We start from the raw sequence: 20,102 nt of genomic DNA on the forward strand, positions 1-20,102 counted from the left end.
GGTCAAGCCCCAACACAGTAGCTGGTGGAATTTAAAATTAAATTCATGCAAAAAGCAAAAAACCTGAATTCAAAGTTAAAGCATAAAATTATCACTGATAGCTGTGAAAATCCATCTGGTTCACTAATGTCCTTTAGGGAAGGAAATCTGCCGTCCTTACCTGGTCTGGCCTACATGTGACTCCAGACTCACATCAATGTGGTTGACCCTTAACCCTGCCCTCCGAAATAGCTGTGCCAGTCACTCAGCTCAAACGGCAATTAGGGATGGGTGACAAATGCTGACCTTGCCCATGACCCTAACATCCTGTAAGTTTATGGAGAGTAGAATGTGGGAGAGCAGTCAGGAGTGCATGTCTTTGCTGAAATTAATTTTCAAAATCACAAATGTAAAACCTCTCAAAAGCCAGCACAATCAGGCAGTAGAATATAATGGAATTGTTTCTTTCCATTAAGATGTGTCCTTTGTTGCTTTGAAGAGTGGTGACCTAGTGCAGTTTTATTAATAAAGTGGAAAACACATTTGTTGACAGAACAAACATTTAAATAAGTGCCCAGACATGCAGCTGTGAGTAACCTAATTTAAAATCACTTTTAAAAAGACTATACTGAACCATATACTAGTTTCATTGGTCAGTTTCCCAGTAAGTTAAATAATTTTGCTACAGCAAAGCAGTTGAAACAAACTGACTAATGTCTGTGCACCTAACTGAATGAATATCATTTAAAGAGACTTTATAACCAATTGCCATTAGCCAAAACTCGCAATGCCGATTTGGTGGGTGGGAGCAGTTCTGTGGTCGGTGCCAGATTCAGGCGAATTGGTTCTCGAGCAAGCATAAGAAAGCTCGAACGTAGCTGCATGTAGCTCCTTTTTAAAATCCCCCGATCTTCAGCATTGGTTCTGAATTTGCTCCCATCGCCTTTTTCAGATTCCGGTTCGCAACAACAGCGCATCAGTAGGGAGCCTGAGCCTGGTTAAAGAAATTTAGCAAAATTTCTGAGGGAGACTCACGGCAATAGAACAACAGCAACTTATATTTATATAGCACCTTTCATGTAGTCGAACATCCGAAGGCCTTCACAGGAGCATTATAAAACAAAGTTTGACTCTGAGCCACATAAGGAGATACTCAGTCAGGTGACCAAAAGCTTGGTTGAAGAGGTAGGCTTTAAGGAGCATCTCAAAGGAGGAAAGTGAGGTAGAGAGGCAGAGGGAAGTAGGGAGGGAATTCCAGAGTTTGCAGCCCAGGCAACTGAAAACTCGGCCTCCAGTGGTGGAGTGATTAAAATCAAGGATGTTCAAGAAGCCGGAGTTAGGGAGGAGGTTTGTGAGACTGGAGGAGATCACAGGGATAGGGACAGGTGAGGCCATGGAGAGATTTGAAAACAAGGATGAGAATTTTAAAATCAAGACTTTGCTTGACTGGGAGCCAACGTAAGCCTGTGAGCACAGGGGTGATAGGTGAACGGGGGCTGGTGTGAGTTAAGACATGGGCAGCAGAGTTTTGGATGACCTCAAGTTTATGGAGAGTGGAATGTGAGAGACCAGTCAGGAGTGTACTAGAACAGGTGAGTCTAGAGGTAACAAAGGGTTTCAGCAGCAGATGAGCTGAGACAGGGATAAAGTCGGGTGATGTTACAGAGCGGGAAAGGCGTCCTTAGTGATTGTCTGAAAGTGAGGTCAGAAGCTTATCTCGGAGTCAAATGTTTTGAACAGACTGGCTCAATCTCAGTCAGTTGCCAGGGAGAGGGATGATGGCATAGAGGGTCATATCCTATCCCATGGCTTTATTTGGAAGAAGAGCAGGGGAATTATCTTCTGATCCCTGGTCAATATTTATCCCTCAACCTTCATCACATTGCAACCCCTGGGGAACTTGGCTGTGCACAAATTGGCTGCTGTGTTCCCTACGTGACAAGAGTGGCGGCACTTCAAAAAAAAGTAGTGCTACATTGGCTGCGCGGTGGGTTGGGGAGGGTCATCCCTGAGGCTGTGCCGGGCGCTATAGAAATGCAAGTTCTTTCCTTCCTTCCAGTTGACCTCCCGCAAGTCTGCGGGCTCCTGATCGCTTCCACAGTGACCCCCTGTGGAAATAGGATGAGCCAGCCAGCCAAAAGCATTGTTTGTGCTCCATACCCCGGCTCACATTATAAGGGGACTGGCAAGCACCGGGGCATGAATTGCTTTGGCTCTGGGCACAGGAGGGAATGTTGGGTGGGGGGGCGTGGTGGTGGTGGAATGGGGAGATAACTAGCAGAGGAAATTTTACAGCTTGATTCAAAAGTAAAATCTGCAATGTGTGTGAGGTGGGGGTGGGAAGGAATGGGTACCTTGGTATCATAACCTTTAACTAGAAACGCCTGGCAAATCATCTAATCTTTTGCCAGCCAATATTGTCAGGGGTTGGAGCCAGAACATGTGTTTGGTGCAATGTGAGTGTGGTCCGTGATTCTAAGCCTCGGGTCTGCATTTAGACAGAGAGTGGAGCGATAGTTACGACAGATATAACTTCCTCCTGACTCCGGGCTGGCTGTGCTTTGGGTGTGTGCTCGCTTTTGAAGTGTGATTCATTGAGCCCTAAGCTCCTCAGGGGCACCCAGCTCTGGCAGGCTGCGGCTGGAGAGGGATTTCATTTCTGGGCTCCTGACAGATTCTCCTTCCTCCGATGCTCCTCTCTCAGGGTGTGATCGAGTGTAACTCCAGCCGCTGTTGGACCTGCTTGGATCAAGGTTGCGCCGAGAGCCGCGATGAGCTGCTGGCTGTTTCTGCCTCTGCTGGCCAGCGCTGTGTCCATCGTAGGCACCTGGACAGTGTAAGGAATCCATTTCTTCTCATTTTGACCCGTCCACTGGGAGCTCAATCACTCTGACAGCTCCCTCGCTGCACCCCCCTCTCTCTCTCTCTTTTTCTCACACACTGTCTGCACTTTTTACTGTTGAAAAGAAAGTTTCTCCTCCGCCTCTGGGGGCCTTTCCATTGTCTCCTAACTTACTCCTCTCTGCAAAACTCCATTCTTGGAGCGATTTCTGGTCTCCACTTCACAGTCTTCATCTCACTCAAACTTAAAAAAAAACTTTTATCTCCCAGAGGGTGGTGGCGGGGGAACTTTCGTGGGATCACCAAACTCTCCAGCTTTAATGTTATGTTTTGCTTCTCAATGACTTAATATTCCTGACAGCCAGATTAATAGATTAAATTATGCCGTTGAATTTGAGGCTGAGAATTATTTATTCAGCCGTTGTTGCCCTCTAACTGAAAGGAACACCCCATCCCTCTGCCTAACTTCCGGGTCCTATTGAGCACAGTCGCTGACCATTAGGTCCTGGAACTCAGTCCACCCTGATTTTGCTTTAATCCTGTGTCTAAAAAGGGGAATCTATCCCCTTGAAACTCAGCAAAAGTTCGTGTACAATCCCAAGCAACCATCCAAGTAACGACAAAGCCTATTATGCTGACAGGCTGTGGGGTTAATGATCCAGTTTTTCCACACCCTCTGCCGGCGTGAGATTAATGGGAACGCCTGGTTATCTTTGGGAGTTCACTCCTGCCGGTTCGAGTGCACACAGGGTTAAAATGGGTCACGGCGGAGCTCCTGCCGTACGCATTGATCCCAGAATATGTCACTTAAGGCCTTGGATTGTAGCCAATGTTCTCTGGACCGGGAGCCTACCTCGCAAATCATTCCAAGTGTTTCGAAAAGGCGAACAAAGGAGTCAAGCCGTATCCCGTTCAATTCTAAGCACTTTTGCCCAGCTATCTACTCTGCCGGCAAAAATGTGCAACTGTGAAACGAATCCTTTTTGTTCTGGGATGGTGGCACTGAAGTCTACAGCTCTATGGTGGTTATATTGCGACCATGTAACAGACTGAAGCCAGCACGAATGCCTGGCTCTAGCAGATAGCCAGCTTAGAGACAAGTGACTTTATTAATCCATGATGAGAGCTGCAGTAGGGCAAGTGCTTCTGTTTTGGTTTGAGAGTCAAGCCTGTATTTACAGTAAACCTGCTGTTTGTGCTCAGTGATTAGCTGGGTGATGTTCAACGAACTAGATACCACGGGTGCTGGGAATTGGAAATAAAGCCAAAAAATGCTGGAAAAATGCCGCAGGTCTGGCAGCATCTGTGGAGAGAGAAGAGTCTGTAGAGAGAAGAACTCTGAAGAAGAGTCTTACGGACTCGAAACGTTAGCTCTGCTTCTCTCTCCACAGACCTGCTGAGCTTTGCCAGCATTTTCTGCTTTTATTATGGCTTACAGTGTGCGCCAGAGCCTAGGTACAATTTGCCCCCTTCCCTCTATCGAAGGCTGTACGGTGACAGGTGCTGCATTCCAGTAAGCTGGAGGACACTGCTTGACCTCTGTGTCTGCTACATTTATCCACGCACCTGGTCCTCTCCGGCTCACAGGGGGCAGGAGGTCCACTTACCCAAAGAGGCCAGTGGCATTGAACCCAAGGAAATACCTACCAGAAAAAGCTCAAAACAAACCATTTTACCAAATAAGCTGGGAAGAGGGGATTTTGTCAGATACTTTTTTCACAGAGACAATGTCCCTTTAAAATTGCTCTGCCAGTGTATAAATGCATTCCCCGAGGGATGTCCTATCACAGGTTGGGCTCTTGGAGAAGGGGAGACCGGGATTAGGTATAAGCTGACTCACTGGACAGGAAAGCCACAGGATGAGTTGGAAAGCTGGTTATACACGCCATCTGTTATTGAGTTCGATGAAGAGTGAAATTGAATGAAGTACCAAACCACTGTTGCATCTGATGCTGTCTGCTCCCTGAGGGATGGGTTAGGTTATAAACCTCCCTGTGACAATACTCCAGAGGAGCATATCTCTCCGTTAGGAGCACTGACTTGTGATTTCCAATTGGCCTCTAGGACTTCAGTAACTCATTTATTGGATGGCTTAAGAGAACATCCTGGAAGCAGAAAGCAATAATCCCAGGATAGAAAGTGGGGAATTCCGAGGGAGTGTTCATGTGAATCCCGATTGGGAACAGTGCGCTAACGAGTTGAGCAGTGACCCTCTTCTCATTACTCGCACACTGTATCTTTGAGGGAGCTCAACGAGTGTCTTGGCCTGGCCATGTCGAATGCTCTCACTCACGGCCTCCCCTCCCCTGTAGTTGACCTAAGAACATCAGCAAAGTTTCCAATTGCAGCAACAGTGGTTGAAATCATTTCGGCAAGAGAAAAATATATAAATTGGAATAAGCGAATCTTCCAAACTCACGGCCTCTACCAACGAGAAGGACACGTGCAGCAGCTGGGTGGCAGTACCACCACCTGCAAGCTCCACCACCCCCCCCACCCCCCAAGCCACACGCCATCCTGACTTGGAAATATATCAGCCGTTCCTTCACTGTCGCTGGATCAAAATTCTGGAACCCCCCTCCCTAACAGCACGGTGGGTGTACCTACACCACAGGAGCTGCAGAAGTTCAAGATGGCGGCTCACCACCACCTTCCCAAGGGCAACTGGAGATGGGCAAAAAATACTGACTTTGCCAGTGCCGCCCACATCCCCTGAAAGAGTAAAGCAAACCAGTTCAAGGGATCACTTCTGACCTTGTGAACAAAGTCCCTTCAAAGTAATCCCTCCCTTTTGGAATGTACTGAAGCAAAGATTAATTTACTTAATTGCATGAACCCTATGTATGCTGACAGATGCTGTCGGTCTCTTCAATCCAGTTCCTCTGATTCAGGCTGCAAAGACCTGTGAGTAGTCCAGTCATAGGGAAGTGGAAAGCTTTGTGCTGGATCCTAGGCCTGTGCCAAGCTAGCTGACCATCACTATGGTAGTGTTAAGGGTGTTATGGGTGCTCCTGGATGAGTCAGGTTTAAAAAAAAAATTCAGCCAAAGTCCATACTCCTGATCACTATGAGATGAATGCTGCTGGAAGTAGAGGGAATATGAGATGTGATCGGGGGTCTTAGTTAGTAGCACTCTTGCCTCGGAGTCAGAAGCTCAAGGGATCTTGTTCCCTCCAGAGGCTTGAGCTTAAAACACTCCAGTGCAGTTCTGAGGGGGTGCTGCACTCTTTGGAGGTGCTGACTTTCAGGTAATAAACCAAGATCTTGCCTACTCTCTCAGGTGAATGCAAAAGATCCCATGACACACATGAAGAAGAGTAGGGGAGTTATTACTGGTGCCCTGGCCAATATTTAGCCCTCGATTGACATCACAAAATCAGGCAATCTGGTCATTATCAGCATTGTTGTCTATGGGAGCTTGCTGTGTGCAAATTGGCTGCCACGTTTCCTACATTACAACAGTGACTACACTTCAAAAAAAAAAGATACTTCATTGGCTTGCATAGGCTTTAGGAGGTCTGGAGGTTGTTAAAGGTGTTGTATAAGTGCAGGTCTTTTATGAGATGAGGGCAGAGTTTGCCTTCTGAAGGGCCCAAGAGTCGGAACACCCACCAACGCTGTCTGGACTCACACCTGAAGAGAGGCCACACAGTTAAGATACTGGGAGCAACTGTTGCCCACAGAAAATGTATGCAAACATGAGTCAGTGACTTCAGAAGAGGGAGGATAAAACAATAGGGCTGTGGTGGTGGGTTGGGGAGGAGGGGGGTGGGTTGGAGGGGGTAATGCAGTGATAGTGGAATCATGCTGTACCTAAGAAACATAAAAAAATACAGGTACCGGATCCCGTATCTGGGAAGCTTGAGACTAGACGTGGGCCGGATTTAGGGATTCTATGGATTTGGGGGTCCTAGGCCTAGCATGTGCTTACGACACATAAAATAAAGTATGAAAATAAGAATCAAAGTGTTTTATTCAAATTGCTAACCAGGACGCCAGCTTCAAGTGTCGCTGGTTTTCGGATCCTCCCGGATTTTGGAATGCCAGGTACCGGTACATGGGACCAAAATGATAGAGGCCCAGCTGTGCGAGCTGCCATTCAGCAGGAGGGAGATAGAGGCGAATGCTAGGCCGGTGTGGTATTCAGGTCCCCTGGCCACTGTCCAAGGCAGACAGTGATGGAGGCCTGGGCAACAGGATGTGTACTGGTTGTCATGGCAACCATGTCACAAGGCCAATAGAACAGGAAACATGTACTTCTCGAAGGGAAAAAAAAAATCGATAGTGCTGTATACCCTTCAGTCTTCAGATTCGCAAGATATCAGACCGAACAATAATTCTGACACAGCCAAAGACTTTAAGACTACCAACTGGAAAATGTAAAACACAAACGTCAAAAATAGGCTTGTAACAACCAAAGACGGGTAAGTGGAGCCGAGGTACAGTTTGCAGTCGGGTGGTAGCACAGATGTTGTGATCGGGAATGCGCTGCCTGAAAGCAGATTCAATAGTGACCTTCAGAAGGGGAATTGGATAAATCCTAAAGGGAAAAGATTTACAGGGCTGTGGAGAAAGAGCAGGGGAATTGGGCTAATTGGATAGCTCCATCGGAGAGCCGGCACAGAAACGACGGGCCAAATGGTACCCTTCTGTGTCGTATCATTCTATGTGAGGTGGCGTCATTGTTAATGCTGACATGGTTGGTTCAATACGTAATAAATGTCCAACCACTGTTTCTTCTGTCTGCCAAAGGATTATGGAATGCTGGTGAACCTGCCAAGGCTGGGGGACAGGACTGGCTGGATAACATATCCTGTGAGATTTTATACAGCGCCTTTAAACAGTCCTGATGGAACCTGCACCTCAACATTCCAGAGGATGCATAATTAAAATAGCTCTTTAATTATCAAAAACTCAATTTGTATAAAGCAGTGGTGCTGAGAACTGGCTTCAGGAGATATTTATGTCCTCATTCCATTCACATATGGTCCCAAGTAATGTACTGCTCCTTGAAGGCCCCCTGTGCACAGCCTGTCTGCTGTGGCCTAACTGGGACTCACTGGGTTTCGCTCTTCACTTCCCTTGCTTTCAGTTAAAGTGGAGAAATATTTCTGTCAGTAACTAGGGGTGCTAACTGTGATTAAATGTATTTCTGGAGGTTTCATCACATGACCTGCCCCCACACTCCAGCCATTAGTCGGCCAACACATCCATCCCTGTGACGTACTGCCTTCCTACGCCAATTGGATAGCAGAAAGACTCATTACCCAACTGGATGTTTGACTGCTTGACTGTCAGCCAACACAGCCTTCCCTCACCCCCATTTTCAATACCTTTATATCTGGCAAAGAGAAACGTTCAAAGAAAATGATAGAAAAAAAACATTTTTCTCCAGGGTTGCCCACAGCAATGTCCTGGAGATCGATCTTCAATTCCTGGAGTCTCCAGGCCAATCCTGGAGGGTTGCATGGGGACCCTAATGGTAACCTACAAGCAGCAAGCGAATATTTTTAGATTCTTATGCTTGTGGTCTCATGCTCCACCACCTCTCCCCAACCCCGTTCCTTTTGTACATTCCTCTGTGGCCTCGCACTCCATCCCCTCTCATGCATTCCACTCCAGGCCACCACTGGGGGCCTTGTCTAGGCCCCACACCCTGGAATTCCCTCCCCTAAAATCATTCCCCCATGTCCCACCCCACCTTTCTGAGAGGCACTTTAAAACCTATTCTCAGGGAAAGTTATTTGTTCACCGACACCCCCCACACACCCCCCCCGCCCCCCCCAACCCCCACTCCATCATTGGTCCATTGTTAGAACTGTGGGCAGAAAGTCAGTGAGTAACACGGTGTAAATATTGACAGTGGTGTGAGCTCTGACACAGTAAGAAATCTGGTGTTTTGGGTGACGTGGGTGGCATTGATGTGGAATTGTCACTGTGGGAAAGGAGCCCATTTCAAAAAAAAACTCTACAGTTCGTGGGCTCTGTCCCTTTAAGAAAGCAACCATTTTGTTTTCCTCAAGTATCTCACACACAGACAAAGTGGACAAGATTGTGGTGCCAACTTTTTCTGCATTCTCCTTTTCTGCTTTCCTTCACTGCGTCCGGCCCACAGGCTGTAAACTTTCTATGATTTCCTTGCTGCCTAACGTTCCATTCTTTGGCTCCCTCTCTAGTCAGAGTGCAGCGACTTTGCTGCGAAAGGCTTGGGTCAGAAGGTTAATTGTTCATGTTACAACAACACTGGCCCTTTATCTGCTGGATAAGGACGAGCTGGCTCTGGGTTGGCCAATTCCTCTCGCTGACACTTTATAACTTTATAACAGATTCCTATTTGTTCTCGCTCTCCACCCACCTGTTTAAATCTCCATTCAGTTCGGCAGGTCCCTAATATCCCTCCCGGCGGGAGGCACTGTGAAATCCTGGCCCTGGAGTCTCCTGGGATTAAATACCAACCCGCAGGGCACCGCTGAGGGAGAACAAAAGTAGAGGCAATAAATACATTTGGTTTGCAAGTTATAAAAATTATTGGGGGGGGAGAGGCCTGTTTGACTGATAGTTAAAGAATTGTCCAGACCATGAATGGAGGGTGTGTTTACAGGAAGATAATGCCGACGTCTTTGGTGATCAATGGTGGGAGGGCATGGGCGGGGTAGTTGGCAATTGTGATACCATTAGAGTTAGAGTCATAGTCATGATGGCACAGAAGGAGGCCATTCGGCCCTTTGAGTCCATGCCAGCTTTCTGTAGAGTAATCCAGTCAGCTCCACTCCCCCGCTCTACCCCTGTATCCCTGCAAATTTATTTAGCTCACATGCCCATCCAATTTCCCTTTGAAATCATTAATCGCCTCCGCTTCCACCACCCTTGTGGGCTGCAAGTTCCAGGTCATTTCCACTCACTGAGTAAAGACATTTTTCCTTCCTCCTCTCCCCCCCGCCCCCCCCACACCACCACCACCACCACCACCACCAGCTCTCTCAACCAAAACTTTAAATCTATCTCCTCTAGTACCTGTATGGTCATCCAGTGGGAACAGATTTCATTTGCCCACCTATAAACCTGCTTTCATCTTGTACGCCTCTGTCAGATCTCCCCTCAAATCTCCTTCACCCCAAGGAAAACAACCCCAGTTTCTCCCACCCTGCGGTTAAAATCCCTCATCCCTGGAACCATTCTGGCAACTCTCCTCGCATCCTTTCAAGGACCCTCCCATCCTTCCTAAAGCGCGTTGACCAGGACTGAATCCAGTGCCCTAGTTGTGGCATAGTCAGAGCTTTATAAAGGTTTGCAACCTAAGTACGTGCGGAGTCTAAGTTACACTGTCTGGGGCACCCCAGTCTGTTTTAGCTAAGCCCTGAACTGGATGACTAGTGCATGACAGAGAGCTGCATTCTCTCCATTTCTATTAGTCACCTTATAACATTGGTTACTTAGGGATTTAATTAATTGTCAACAACAGCAAACATCAAAGGACAAGTTTTTGTCTCACCTCCTACCTCCGCAAATACTCTTTCTGTCACAAACTGCGGTAAAATGTAACAAAGCTACTTAGGACTTGTCAGCACTTGTCTGCCCATTATTGAGGGTGTGCCAGTGAGATATTTGGATGATGGGGGAGAGCAAGGTATGGAGTTATGGGTTTGACGGGGGAGAGACAGTCATCTCACCATCGTGGGTGGGTTCATGAAATGGAGCCATATTGCTTTGAAACAGGACACCGAAATTCTGATTTACCTGATTAATGTAGCAAAAATGAAGCCGGTCGTATACACGAGAGAGGAAGAGGAAGAAAGGGAGAAGAGAGATAGGGAACGAGTGAGACGATAGACAAGTGAGAGGCTGAAAGTGTAGAAACGGGCGGGAGTGGCAGTGATAAAGAACAGAAATGGAGGGAGGGAGGGAGAGAGAGGAACAAAGCTGGGGAGATTAGTGAGACTGAGAAAGAAAGAGACAAAGATGCATTGAGAATTAAAAATAGTGGGAAGGTTGGGGGAAATAAGGTGCAAAATAGACACTCCCTCCAGCAGGGAGAGGGCTGGTTGCTTCCAAAATGTATTTTTTCACATGCTGCAGCTTCCAATTCCTCATTTTTCTGGGAACACCTAGTTGCACGATTTTAAATATTTCCCTATGTACCAATTGCTGTCAAAAACTCAACACAGCCAGAATACAATAACATTGCTCGTGTGGGACCCATTTAAAAGCAATAACTTTTTTTATTCATTCAGGGATGTGGGCTTCGCTGGCTGGGCCAGCATTTATTGCCCATCCCTAATTGCCCTTGAGAAGGTCGTGGTGAGCTGCCTTCTTGAACCGCTGCAGCCCATGTGTTGTAGGTACACCCACAGTGCTGTTAGGGAGGGAGTTCCAGGATTTTGACCCAGCGACCGTGAAGGAACAGCCGATATATTTCTGAGTTAGGATGGTGAGTGGCTTGGAGGGGAACTTCCAGGCGGTGGTGTTCCCATGTGTCTGCTGCCCTTGTCCTTTCACGTGATAAAGGTTGCGGGTTTGGAAGGTGCTCTTGAAGGAGCTTTGGTGATTTACTTGTAGATGGCACACACTGCTGCCACTGTGCGCTGATGGTAGAAGGTGTCCATGTTTAAGGTGGTGAATGGGGTGCCAATCAAGCAGGCTGGTTTGTTCTGGATGGTGTGTTGGAGCTGCACTCATCCAGGAAAGTGGGGAGTATCCCATCACATTCGTAAGAACGTAAGAAATAGTAGGCCCCTTGAGTCTGCTGCGCCATTCATTAATATCATGGCCTGACATATATCAAAAGTGGACAGGCTATGTGGAGGTAGGAGGTGAACCTCTGGCCTGCTCTCATAACCACAGTCTGGCTCAGTTTAGTTTCTGGTCAATGATAACCCCCAGGATGTTGATAGTGGGGGATTCAGCAATGATAATGCCATTGAATGTCAAGAGGGGATGGTGAGGTTCTCTCTTGTTTGAGATGGCCATTGCCTGGCACTTGGGTGGTGCATAGGTTATTTTCCACTTGTCAGCCCAAGCCTGAATGTTGCCCAGGGCTTGCTGCAAATGGGCATGGACTGCTTCAGTGTCTGAGGAGTTACGGTATTGGACCTTCAGCTTGCATTAATGTAGTGCCTTTAACATCCAAAGGACTGAGAAAGGAATATATAGTGCCACTTTCAGAATTGATTATTCAGTCAATTTAAAGTGAGCTATAAATAAACGTTGAGGGAAAGCAGCATTAGAATAAACACTTGTTCAAAAAAGAGAACCAGATGAGCATTCGATTGGGAATGAAAGAGACTGTCAAGTTGCAGTGTATCAAAGTGAATATGGAAGCTTTGTGTAGCTTCACTCACTGTATGTTTTAACGAGGAAGTTCATGGTCACTGCATCAGGAGCAAGAACAAGATATATTTACAGCACATTAATGACTGAATGATATACAGCTAGTTAAACATTACAGGGAGCAGCAGTTTGAACAGATTGCCTCAGGCAGGGATGACAATGAGACATTTCATATCACGAGATAATAAAACATGAACAACATCACTCAGGCCATTTTCTTTCACCCAAATAGAATGACCCACAATTTCATCCCGTTCCATCACCAGGAGTATCTCCACTAACCGACAACAATATATCTTGCATTTATATAGCGCCCTTAAATGTCTAAAACACTCTGAGGTGCTTAACAGGAGCATTATCAGGCAAACATTGAACACCAAGCCACTTAACAGTTTTCAGTTTGGATTAGAGTACGTTTATAAACAATAACAGAGATTGAGCAAATGTTGTCATCTGAAACTTTGGTGTTATATTTCTATAGCAAGGAAAATACTTTTATTCCCAACCTTAAGCTTTTTGTACTGTAATCATTTTTTGCAATGTAGGAAACGTGGCAGCCAATCTGCGCACAGCAAGCTCCCACAAACAGCGGTGTGTTAATGACCAGATAATCTATTTTTAGTGTTTGGTTGGGTGATTAATATCGGACAGGCCATTGGATCTTTTACCACCACCTGAGCCAGCAGATTTAACAAATCTCGGTTTAACGGTACCTTGGACAGTGCAGCACTCCCTCAGTACTGCACTGGAGGGTCAGGATAGTTTTGGCGCCCAATTTCCAGCAGTGCAACTTGAACCCACAATCTTCTGTCTGAGGCAAGAGCATCATCGGCTGAGCCACAGCTGATGTAGCTCCAGACTTTCCATTTCTCTGCACGATGTCTGCTCTGCTGTTTATTTTAATGCATGTAAGAGGCTTATCGCTTAGTAAAAGAGGTTTTTATGTTTTTGCCTTGTCTCATGCAGTAGGAACACTGGCTTTAGCACCCTCAGCTTGAAAAACAATAACGTACTTTTTATTAAACAAGATACCCCATATTATATATAATCTGAAGGGAGACTTTGCCCACGCCACACCTGACAGAACACTGCAGCTAACAAAATTGTCCACTCAAAACATAAGAACATAAGAAATAGGGGCAGGAGTAAGCCATTCAGCCCCTCAAACTTGCTGTGCCATTCAATATGATCATCATTGATCTGCTCAAGGCCTCAATTCCACTTTCTTGATGCCCTGCAACATCCCCTCCCCCCATAACCCTTGCAACCCTTGAAGATCAAAAACCTGTCTAAATCAGCCTTGAACAAATTCAATGATCCATCCTCCACTCATCTCTGGGGTAGAGAATTCCAAAGATTAGCAATCCTCTGAGAGAAGAAATTCCTCCTCATCTCCACATTAAATGGGAGACCCCTTATTCTGAAAATATGCCCCCTGGTTCTAGATTCCCCCACGAGGCGATACATCCTCTCAGCATCTACCCTGTCAAACTCCCCCCACCCCCCCTACCCTGTCAAACTCCCCCCACCCCCCTACCCTGTCAAACTCCCCCCACCCCCCCTACCCTGTCAAACTCCCCCCACCCCCCCTACCCTGTCAAACTCCCCCCACCCCCCTACCCTGTCAAAGTCCCCCCACGCCCCCTACCCTGTCAAACTCCCCCCACCCCCCCTACCCTGTCAAACTCCCCCCACCCCCCCTACCCTGTCAAACTCCCCCCACCCCCCTACCCTGTCAAACTCCCCCCACCCCCCACCACAGTCTTATATGTTTCAACAAGATGGCCTCTCATTCATCTAAACTCCAATGGGTTGAGGTCTAACCTGCTCAATTTTTCCTCATAACACAACCCCTTCATCCCAGGAATCAGCCGAGTGAACCTTCTCTGAACTCTCTCTAAGGCAAGTATATCCCTCCTTAAATAAGGAGACCAAAACTGTACACAGTACTCTAGGTGCGGCCTTACCAATGTCCTGTTCAGTTGTAGCAAGAATTCCCTACTTATATACACCACCCCTCTTGCAATAAAGGCCAACATTCCATTCATTCTCTTAACTATTTACGATACCCGAATGCTGATATTTTTGTGATTCATCTACAAGGACACCTCAGTACAGCAGCATTCTGTATTCTCTCTCCATTTAAATAATATTCTTCAGTTCTACTCTTCCTATCAAACTGGACAACCTCCACTTACCAGACCTGACTAGATCTGAAATAGCCTGTTCCCTGGTTGGTCCCAGGACATATTGTTCTAAGAATCTGTCCCGAATACACTCCTATGAACTCATCCACAAGGCTTCTTTTGCTAATTTAATTTGTCCAATCTATATGAAGATTGAAATTGTCCATGATTATGGTAGTACCTTTCTTACAACCTCATTATTTCTGGGTTTATACTCTGTCCTACAGTGAAGCTCCTGTTAAGGAGCCTATAAACTACTTTAATCAGTGACTTCTTTCCCTTGCTATTTCTTAACTACATCCAAATTGATCTACATCTTGATCCTTTGAGCCATGACAATTGCTCACTATTGTACTGATCTCATCTTTTATTAACAGAGCTACCCCACCTCCTTTTCCTTACTTCCTCTCTTTTCAAAATATGAAATAATCTAGATTACTCAGTTCCCAGGCTTGGTCACCTTATGCGCCTACAAACATGTGAATTAGGAGCAGGAGTAGGCCACTCGGCCCCTCGAGCCTGCTCCGCCATTCAATGAGATCATGGCTGATCTGATTGTAACCTCAACCCCACAGTCCCGCCTACCCTGATAACCTTTCACCCCTTTGTTAATCAATAATCTATCTTGCTCTGCCTTAAAAATATTCAAAGACCCTGCTTCCACCGCCTTTTGAGGAAGAGGGTACAACATCATCTCTGATTTATTTTATCATACCCAGGTATTTATATTTGAGCAATCAATCAATCTGCCTTATTACAAATGCTTCATGCATTCAGATAAAGAGCCTTTAATTCAGTATTATTACCATTTTTCCCTACTTTGACCTACTTGCTGATGCACTGTTATGTTTATATGCCTTGTCCCTTCCTGTCACACTCTGGTTATCATTACTTGTATCGCTACCCTGCACTATTGCTTTGTCCTTTCTTGTTAACTTTCTAAATCCCCCCTCATGAGAATCCTCCCTTCAATATTTAGCTTAAAGGCCTCTCCTTGGCCCTGGTTATTCGATTCACCAGGGCACTGGTCCCAGCGTGGTTCAAGTGAAGGCTGTCCCAGTGGTCCACCTTCCTCTTTTCCCAGTACTGGTGCCAGTGCCTCACGGATCAAAACCCATTTCTCCCACACCAATATTTGAGCCACACATTCAACTCCCTGATCTCATTCACCCTATGTCAATTTGCCTGTGGCTCAGGTAGTAATCGCAAGAATATTACCTTTGTGGTCCCGTCTTTTAATTTAACCCCTGGCTGCTCATACTCCCTTAGCAGAACCTTGTTCTTAATCCTACCAAATTGCTGGTACCCATGTGGACCATGACAACTGCATCCTTGCCCTTGCACTCCAAGCTCCCCTCCAGCCCTGAGATGTCCTTAACTCTGACACCGGGCAGGTAACACAGCCTTCAGGACTCTCGTTCTTGGCTGCAGGGAACAGTACCTATCCCCCTAAATATACTTTCCACTACTACAGCTACATTCCTTTTAGCTCCCCAAATTAAATGGCTTATTGTTTGCTCATCCTCCCTGCAGTCCCAGCTCTCAACCACATTAGCTGCAAGAACCTCAAACCTGAACAATTGCAAAAACTGAGGTTCCTCCACTGCTACCATCTGGTTCCCCATTCTTGCCTCACTCATAGTCGCACCTTCCTGTCCCTGACCACAGAGCAATTCGGAAGTACTTAACCTCATGCTTACCTCCTGCATCAAAATGTCCAGGTAACTTTCACCCTTCCTGATGCATTTGAATGTCCGAAGCTCAGGCTCATCAGCTCTGAGCTGAAGTTCCTCGAGCTGCAGACACTTACTGCAGATATAGTTGCCATGGATAACAATGCAGACCATTAGCCCCCACAGGCTACAGATGCAACACACGACCTGCCCTGTCATCTCTGTGTTATTTGATTTAACTAATTAGGGTTTCAAGTTTTAAAATATCACTCAATGATTACTTGTAGTTATATTAAGTAGTTTAACTTACTAGTTAAGCTGTAAATTTAATACAGTATTTAGTGTGAATATAGTGTCATGTACAGTGTGAATTTAAGCTACTATCACAGGGAAAAGCAAACGGTAAAACTTACCAATCAATCACCTACCTGCTCACTGCTAGTCGTCAGCTCACGAGACCCAGTGTAGGTCAGCAAGAACAGGGGTGATGGTGGAGTGGGACTTGGTGGGAGCTTGGATAAGGGCAGCAGAGTTTCAGATAAGATCAAGTCTATGCAGGATGGAAGTTCAGAAGTGTCTAGGAGCGTTAAGCTTTGAGGGTACAGGAGCATGTTTGAATGTTTTAACAGTGAAATGGGCTGAGGTGGAGACAGACTATATTACAGGAGGATATAGTGTTGGAACTTGCATTGATTCTCAATGTTCCAAACGCTTCACAGCCAATCAGTTATCTTTGAAGTGTAGCCATTATTGTGATATAGGAAAAGCGACAGCAAATTTGTACAGTGCAAAGTCCCCCAAACCACAAAGGAATGAATGATAAATAATCTACTTAAGTGACATTGATTTTTCTTTATTTAATCTTTCATAGGATGCGGGTGTCACTGGCAAGGCCAGCATTTGTTGCCCATCCCTAATTGCCCTTCAACTGAGTGCTTTCTGAGGCTATTTCAGAGGGCAGTTAAGACCCATTGCTGTGGGTCTGGAGTCACATGTAGGCCAGATTTCCTTCCCTAAAGGACATTAGTGAACTAGATGGGTTTTTATGACAGTCAGTGATTGTTGTCATGGTCACCATTACTGAGACCAGTTTTCATTTCCAGATTTTATTAATTGAATTTAAATTCCACCAACTGCCATTTGAACCTGTGTCCCTAGAACATTAGCCTGGGCCTTTGGATTACTAGCCCAGTAACATTAATACTAGGCCACCGTCTCTTCCCAGAGATCAGTATTGGGCAGGCCACTAGGACAACCACTGCTCTTCTTCAAATAATGTCCATTACATTGTTCACTTGAGAGTGCAGGCAGAGCCTTGGTTTAGTGTCTCATCTGAAAACAGTACTTCTGACCATGCAGCACCCCCTCAGTATACTGCTTGAGTGTCAGCTGAGCTTATATGTACTTAAGTCCTGGAGTGGGGCTGGAACCCACGATCTTCTGTCTCAGAGGCAAAATCAGTCCTTGAGTAAGGATGAGCTCGGCCCTAAATGTATTTTTCACTAGTTTGCATGTGGCCCCTTGTCCAGCTGGTGTAATTTAATATGAAGTATTTGTCAAGTTTAGTTTTTCTATCTTGGTAAATATCGCATAACCATCTATAAGATGAGCCCGCAGAAGCCTCATGCCTAGGCCCAAAAACTTGAATCTTACCAGTCTCCTCATAACTCAGATTCCTGTCACCAGGTATTAGCCTCTCATCCCCCAGGAGCTAATTGAATGCCGAAAAAAGACTTGAGGGGCTGAATGGCCTCCTCCTGTTTCTATATTCCTATCTAACAGCTCGCAGCTTGGACTGTCAGTCAGGAGCAGCAACTTGAAACAGCGACAGGCACAGAAGCAGCCCGAGAGCCTCCGCTCAGTCAGTGCAGCAGCTGAGGTGCTTCACCAGGTTCACTTTAACGCATGACCAGGGGCTGCTGCATCGATCGCACCGAGCAGATATCTCATGTCTTCTTTCCCTGTCTCCATAAACTCCTACTGCCTGAGACCTCCCACACGTAAACTCATAGTTCCTCCAGCTCCTGCATCCATCCTCTTCCTTTATCCCATTACTGGCAGCTTAAGGTTAAACTCCCATTCTCTGGAATTCTCTGCATAAAGGCCCTCCACCTCTCCACCTCCTTCAACACTCTTTTTGCAACCCACCCCTTTCCATCTCCTAATGTCTCCTTCAATTTAAAGCCCATCTCCACACCCCCACCACCCCCCCATACAAAGCCTGGGTTGTTTTCTGTGTTAAAGCACGATTAAGCACCGGGGGTGAGGTTGTGCAGGGACACTGTACCTTTAAACTGTACTTCACTGTGGTTTCCGTGAAGTTTGTGACAGAGGAAGCAGGAGCCTGCCCCTCCCCCGCACCCCGTAGAAATTCCCTCCACTGCATCACCCACGAAAGCCAGGAGGGTTATCTTAGGCCGGGATTTTGCCCTCGTCGGGCAGGCTTGGCGGAGGTGGACAGGAAGCCGCCCGCGATTGGAGCCCCGACCACAATTTCACGCTGACAGGCCAATTAAATGCATGCTGCAGCGTTGCCTGTGTTTGGGGGGGGTGGTGGGGAGGAAGTTCGCAAGCGTGAACTTCCACGTGTGCGCATAGGAAAAGTTCCCTGAGTCACGGAGCTGCCTCAGGGAGCTGAAGATCAAAAAAGTTAAAAATAACGATTTTAAAATTGTTACCAAACGTGTCCCCTCGTGTGACTCTGTCACATGAGCAGGGGACACGTTGTTAATGAAAACTTAATATTTGTAATTGCAGTTGGAAAACCTCATTCCGCCCATGGATGAGGTTTCCTAAAAATATTCGAAGGCCGCTTGGCCTTTCCTCCTGCCCTCCAACCGTAAGGTTGCACAGGCAGCGAAAAATTACACTTAACTGGTACTTTAATGGCCTTAAACAGACTTGTTAATTGTCGGAGGGCCTGCTTGCTGACTCCTGCGGTGCGCCCGCTGACCAAAATGTCACGCGATAACATCAGCGCTCGCCTGGCATCATCATGCGCCATTTTATGCCCGTTCGGGTCGGGCACGTGTCTGGCCGATGAGGTAAAAATCCTGGCCTTAGTTGCGTAATTGGCTGACCCCGAGTGTTGTCAACTCTCCACGATTTTTATGGAACTAAAAGCTCGTATTCAAAGCCCCGTTTCGTCACTGGGCATCCGTCCATCTTGGGAGACGATTGGCTGTTCCAAGGGTGATGTCACTTTTGGGTTGAACACCTTCTGTTGTAGCTGGAGAGGCAGCTTCCTGGGTGCCAGTCCCTTCCACAGCTGGCATGGATGAATGGCATTGGCCCAAGGCCGAGTGATGCTTTTTCCTTCTGCTGACCCCTTTCCCACCACCTGGCCATTTCTTTTGTCCTCTGTGTCTTTTCCACACCCTTCCTGACGGTTTGTCTCCAGGCAGTCCAGTCAGCAGCGAGGACTTCCCACGCACCGAGTCCGGTCCCGGTCAATTCGAAATCCCGCTTGCAGATATCCTTGTATTGCAAACGCGGGTGACCTGTTGGTCTCGTGCCGATAGCAAGCTCGCCACAGAGCACGCCTTTGGAGATACGGCCATCATCCATTCAATTCAAATGACCCAGCCACTGGCATCGCTGTCGACTCAAGAGGGCAAATGTGCTGGGGGTTCCTACAAGCTGTTGTACTTCCACATTCAGCACTGTGCCCTGACTAGAGTATTCGTCTGAGGCAGTGAAGGTGGAGGCTGTTCAGCTGATTTGCTTGGCTTGCATAAGTTGTCCGTGCTTGGCTACTCTGAAGGAAAACACTGAAACTACAAGCCTGGTGTACACAGATCTTTGTATTTTTGGTTAGTTTGCTGTTCATCCACATGTGAGTTGTCAACTTTGACATGACAGTGTGGCCTTGACAATCCTGGTGTTGATTTTGGCATCAAGGGGGTGAATGATAAAGTGTGAATGGGCTTACCTCAGCGTAAAGCCCCCTCTACACCAATATATAACTTTACCCCTCCAGTCTTACTCTCTCTGAGTAATTTTACCATTTTAGTGCTATGGAATATAATGTGAAGTTACCCACTTTGGTAGAAAAAACAGAGTATTTCTTAAATGGTGACAGGTTGTGGAGTGCTGA

At 46.6% G+C, this 20,102-nt stretch overlaps 1 protein-coding gene across 1 annotated transcript in view; it reads left to right on the top strand.

Annotated features, from left to right (window-relative positions):
* The first annotated feature begins 2,499 nt into the window (after positions 1-2,499).
* Positions 2,500-20,102, top strand: part of si:dkey-228d14.5 (uncharacterized protein LOC796266 homolog) — a 51,140-nt gene continuing 33,537 nt past the window's right edge. The window contains exon 1 of the mRNA XM_041176127.1: positions 2,500-2,815. Coding sequence (XP_041032061.1) covers positions 2,751-2,815 — 65 coding nt within the window. The 5' untranslated portion in view covers positions 2,500-2,750. The remainder of the gene's footprint in view (positions 2,816-20,102) is intronic.

This window comes from Carcharodon carcharias, chromosome 28 (assembly GCF_017639515.1).
Source record: "Carcharodon carcharias isolate sCarCar2 chromosome 28, sCarCar2.pri, whole genome shotgun sequence".
Taxonomy (NCBI): Eukaryota; Metazoa; Chordata; class Chondrichthyes; order Lamniformes; family Lamnidae; genus Carcharodon; species Carcharodon carcharias.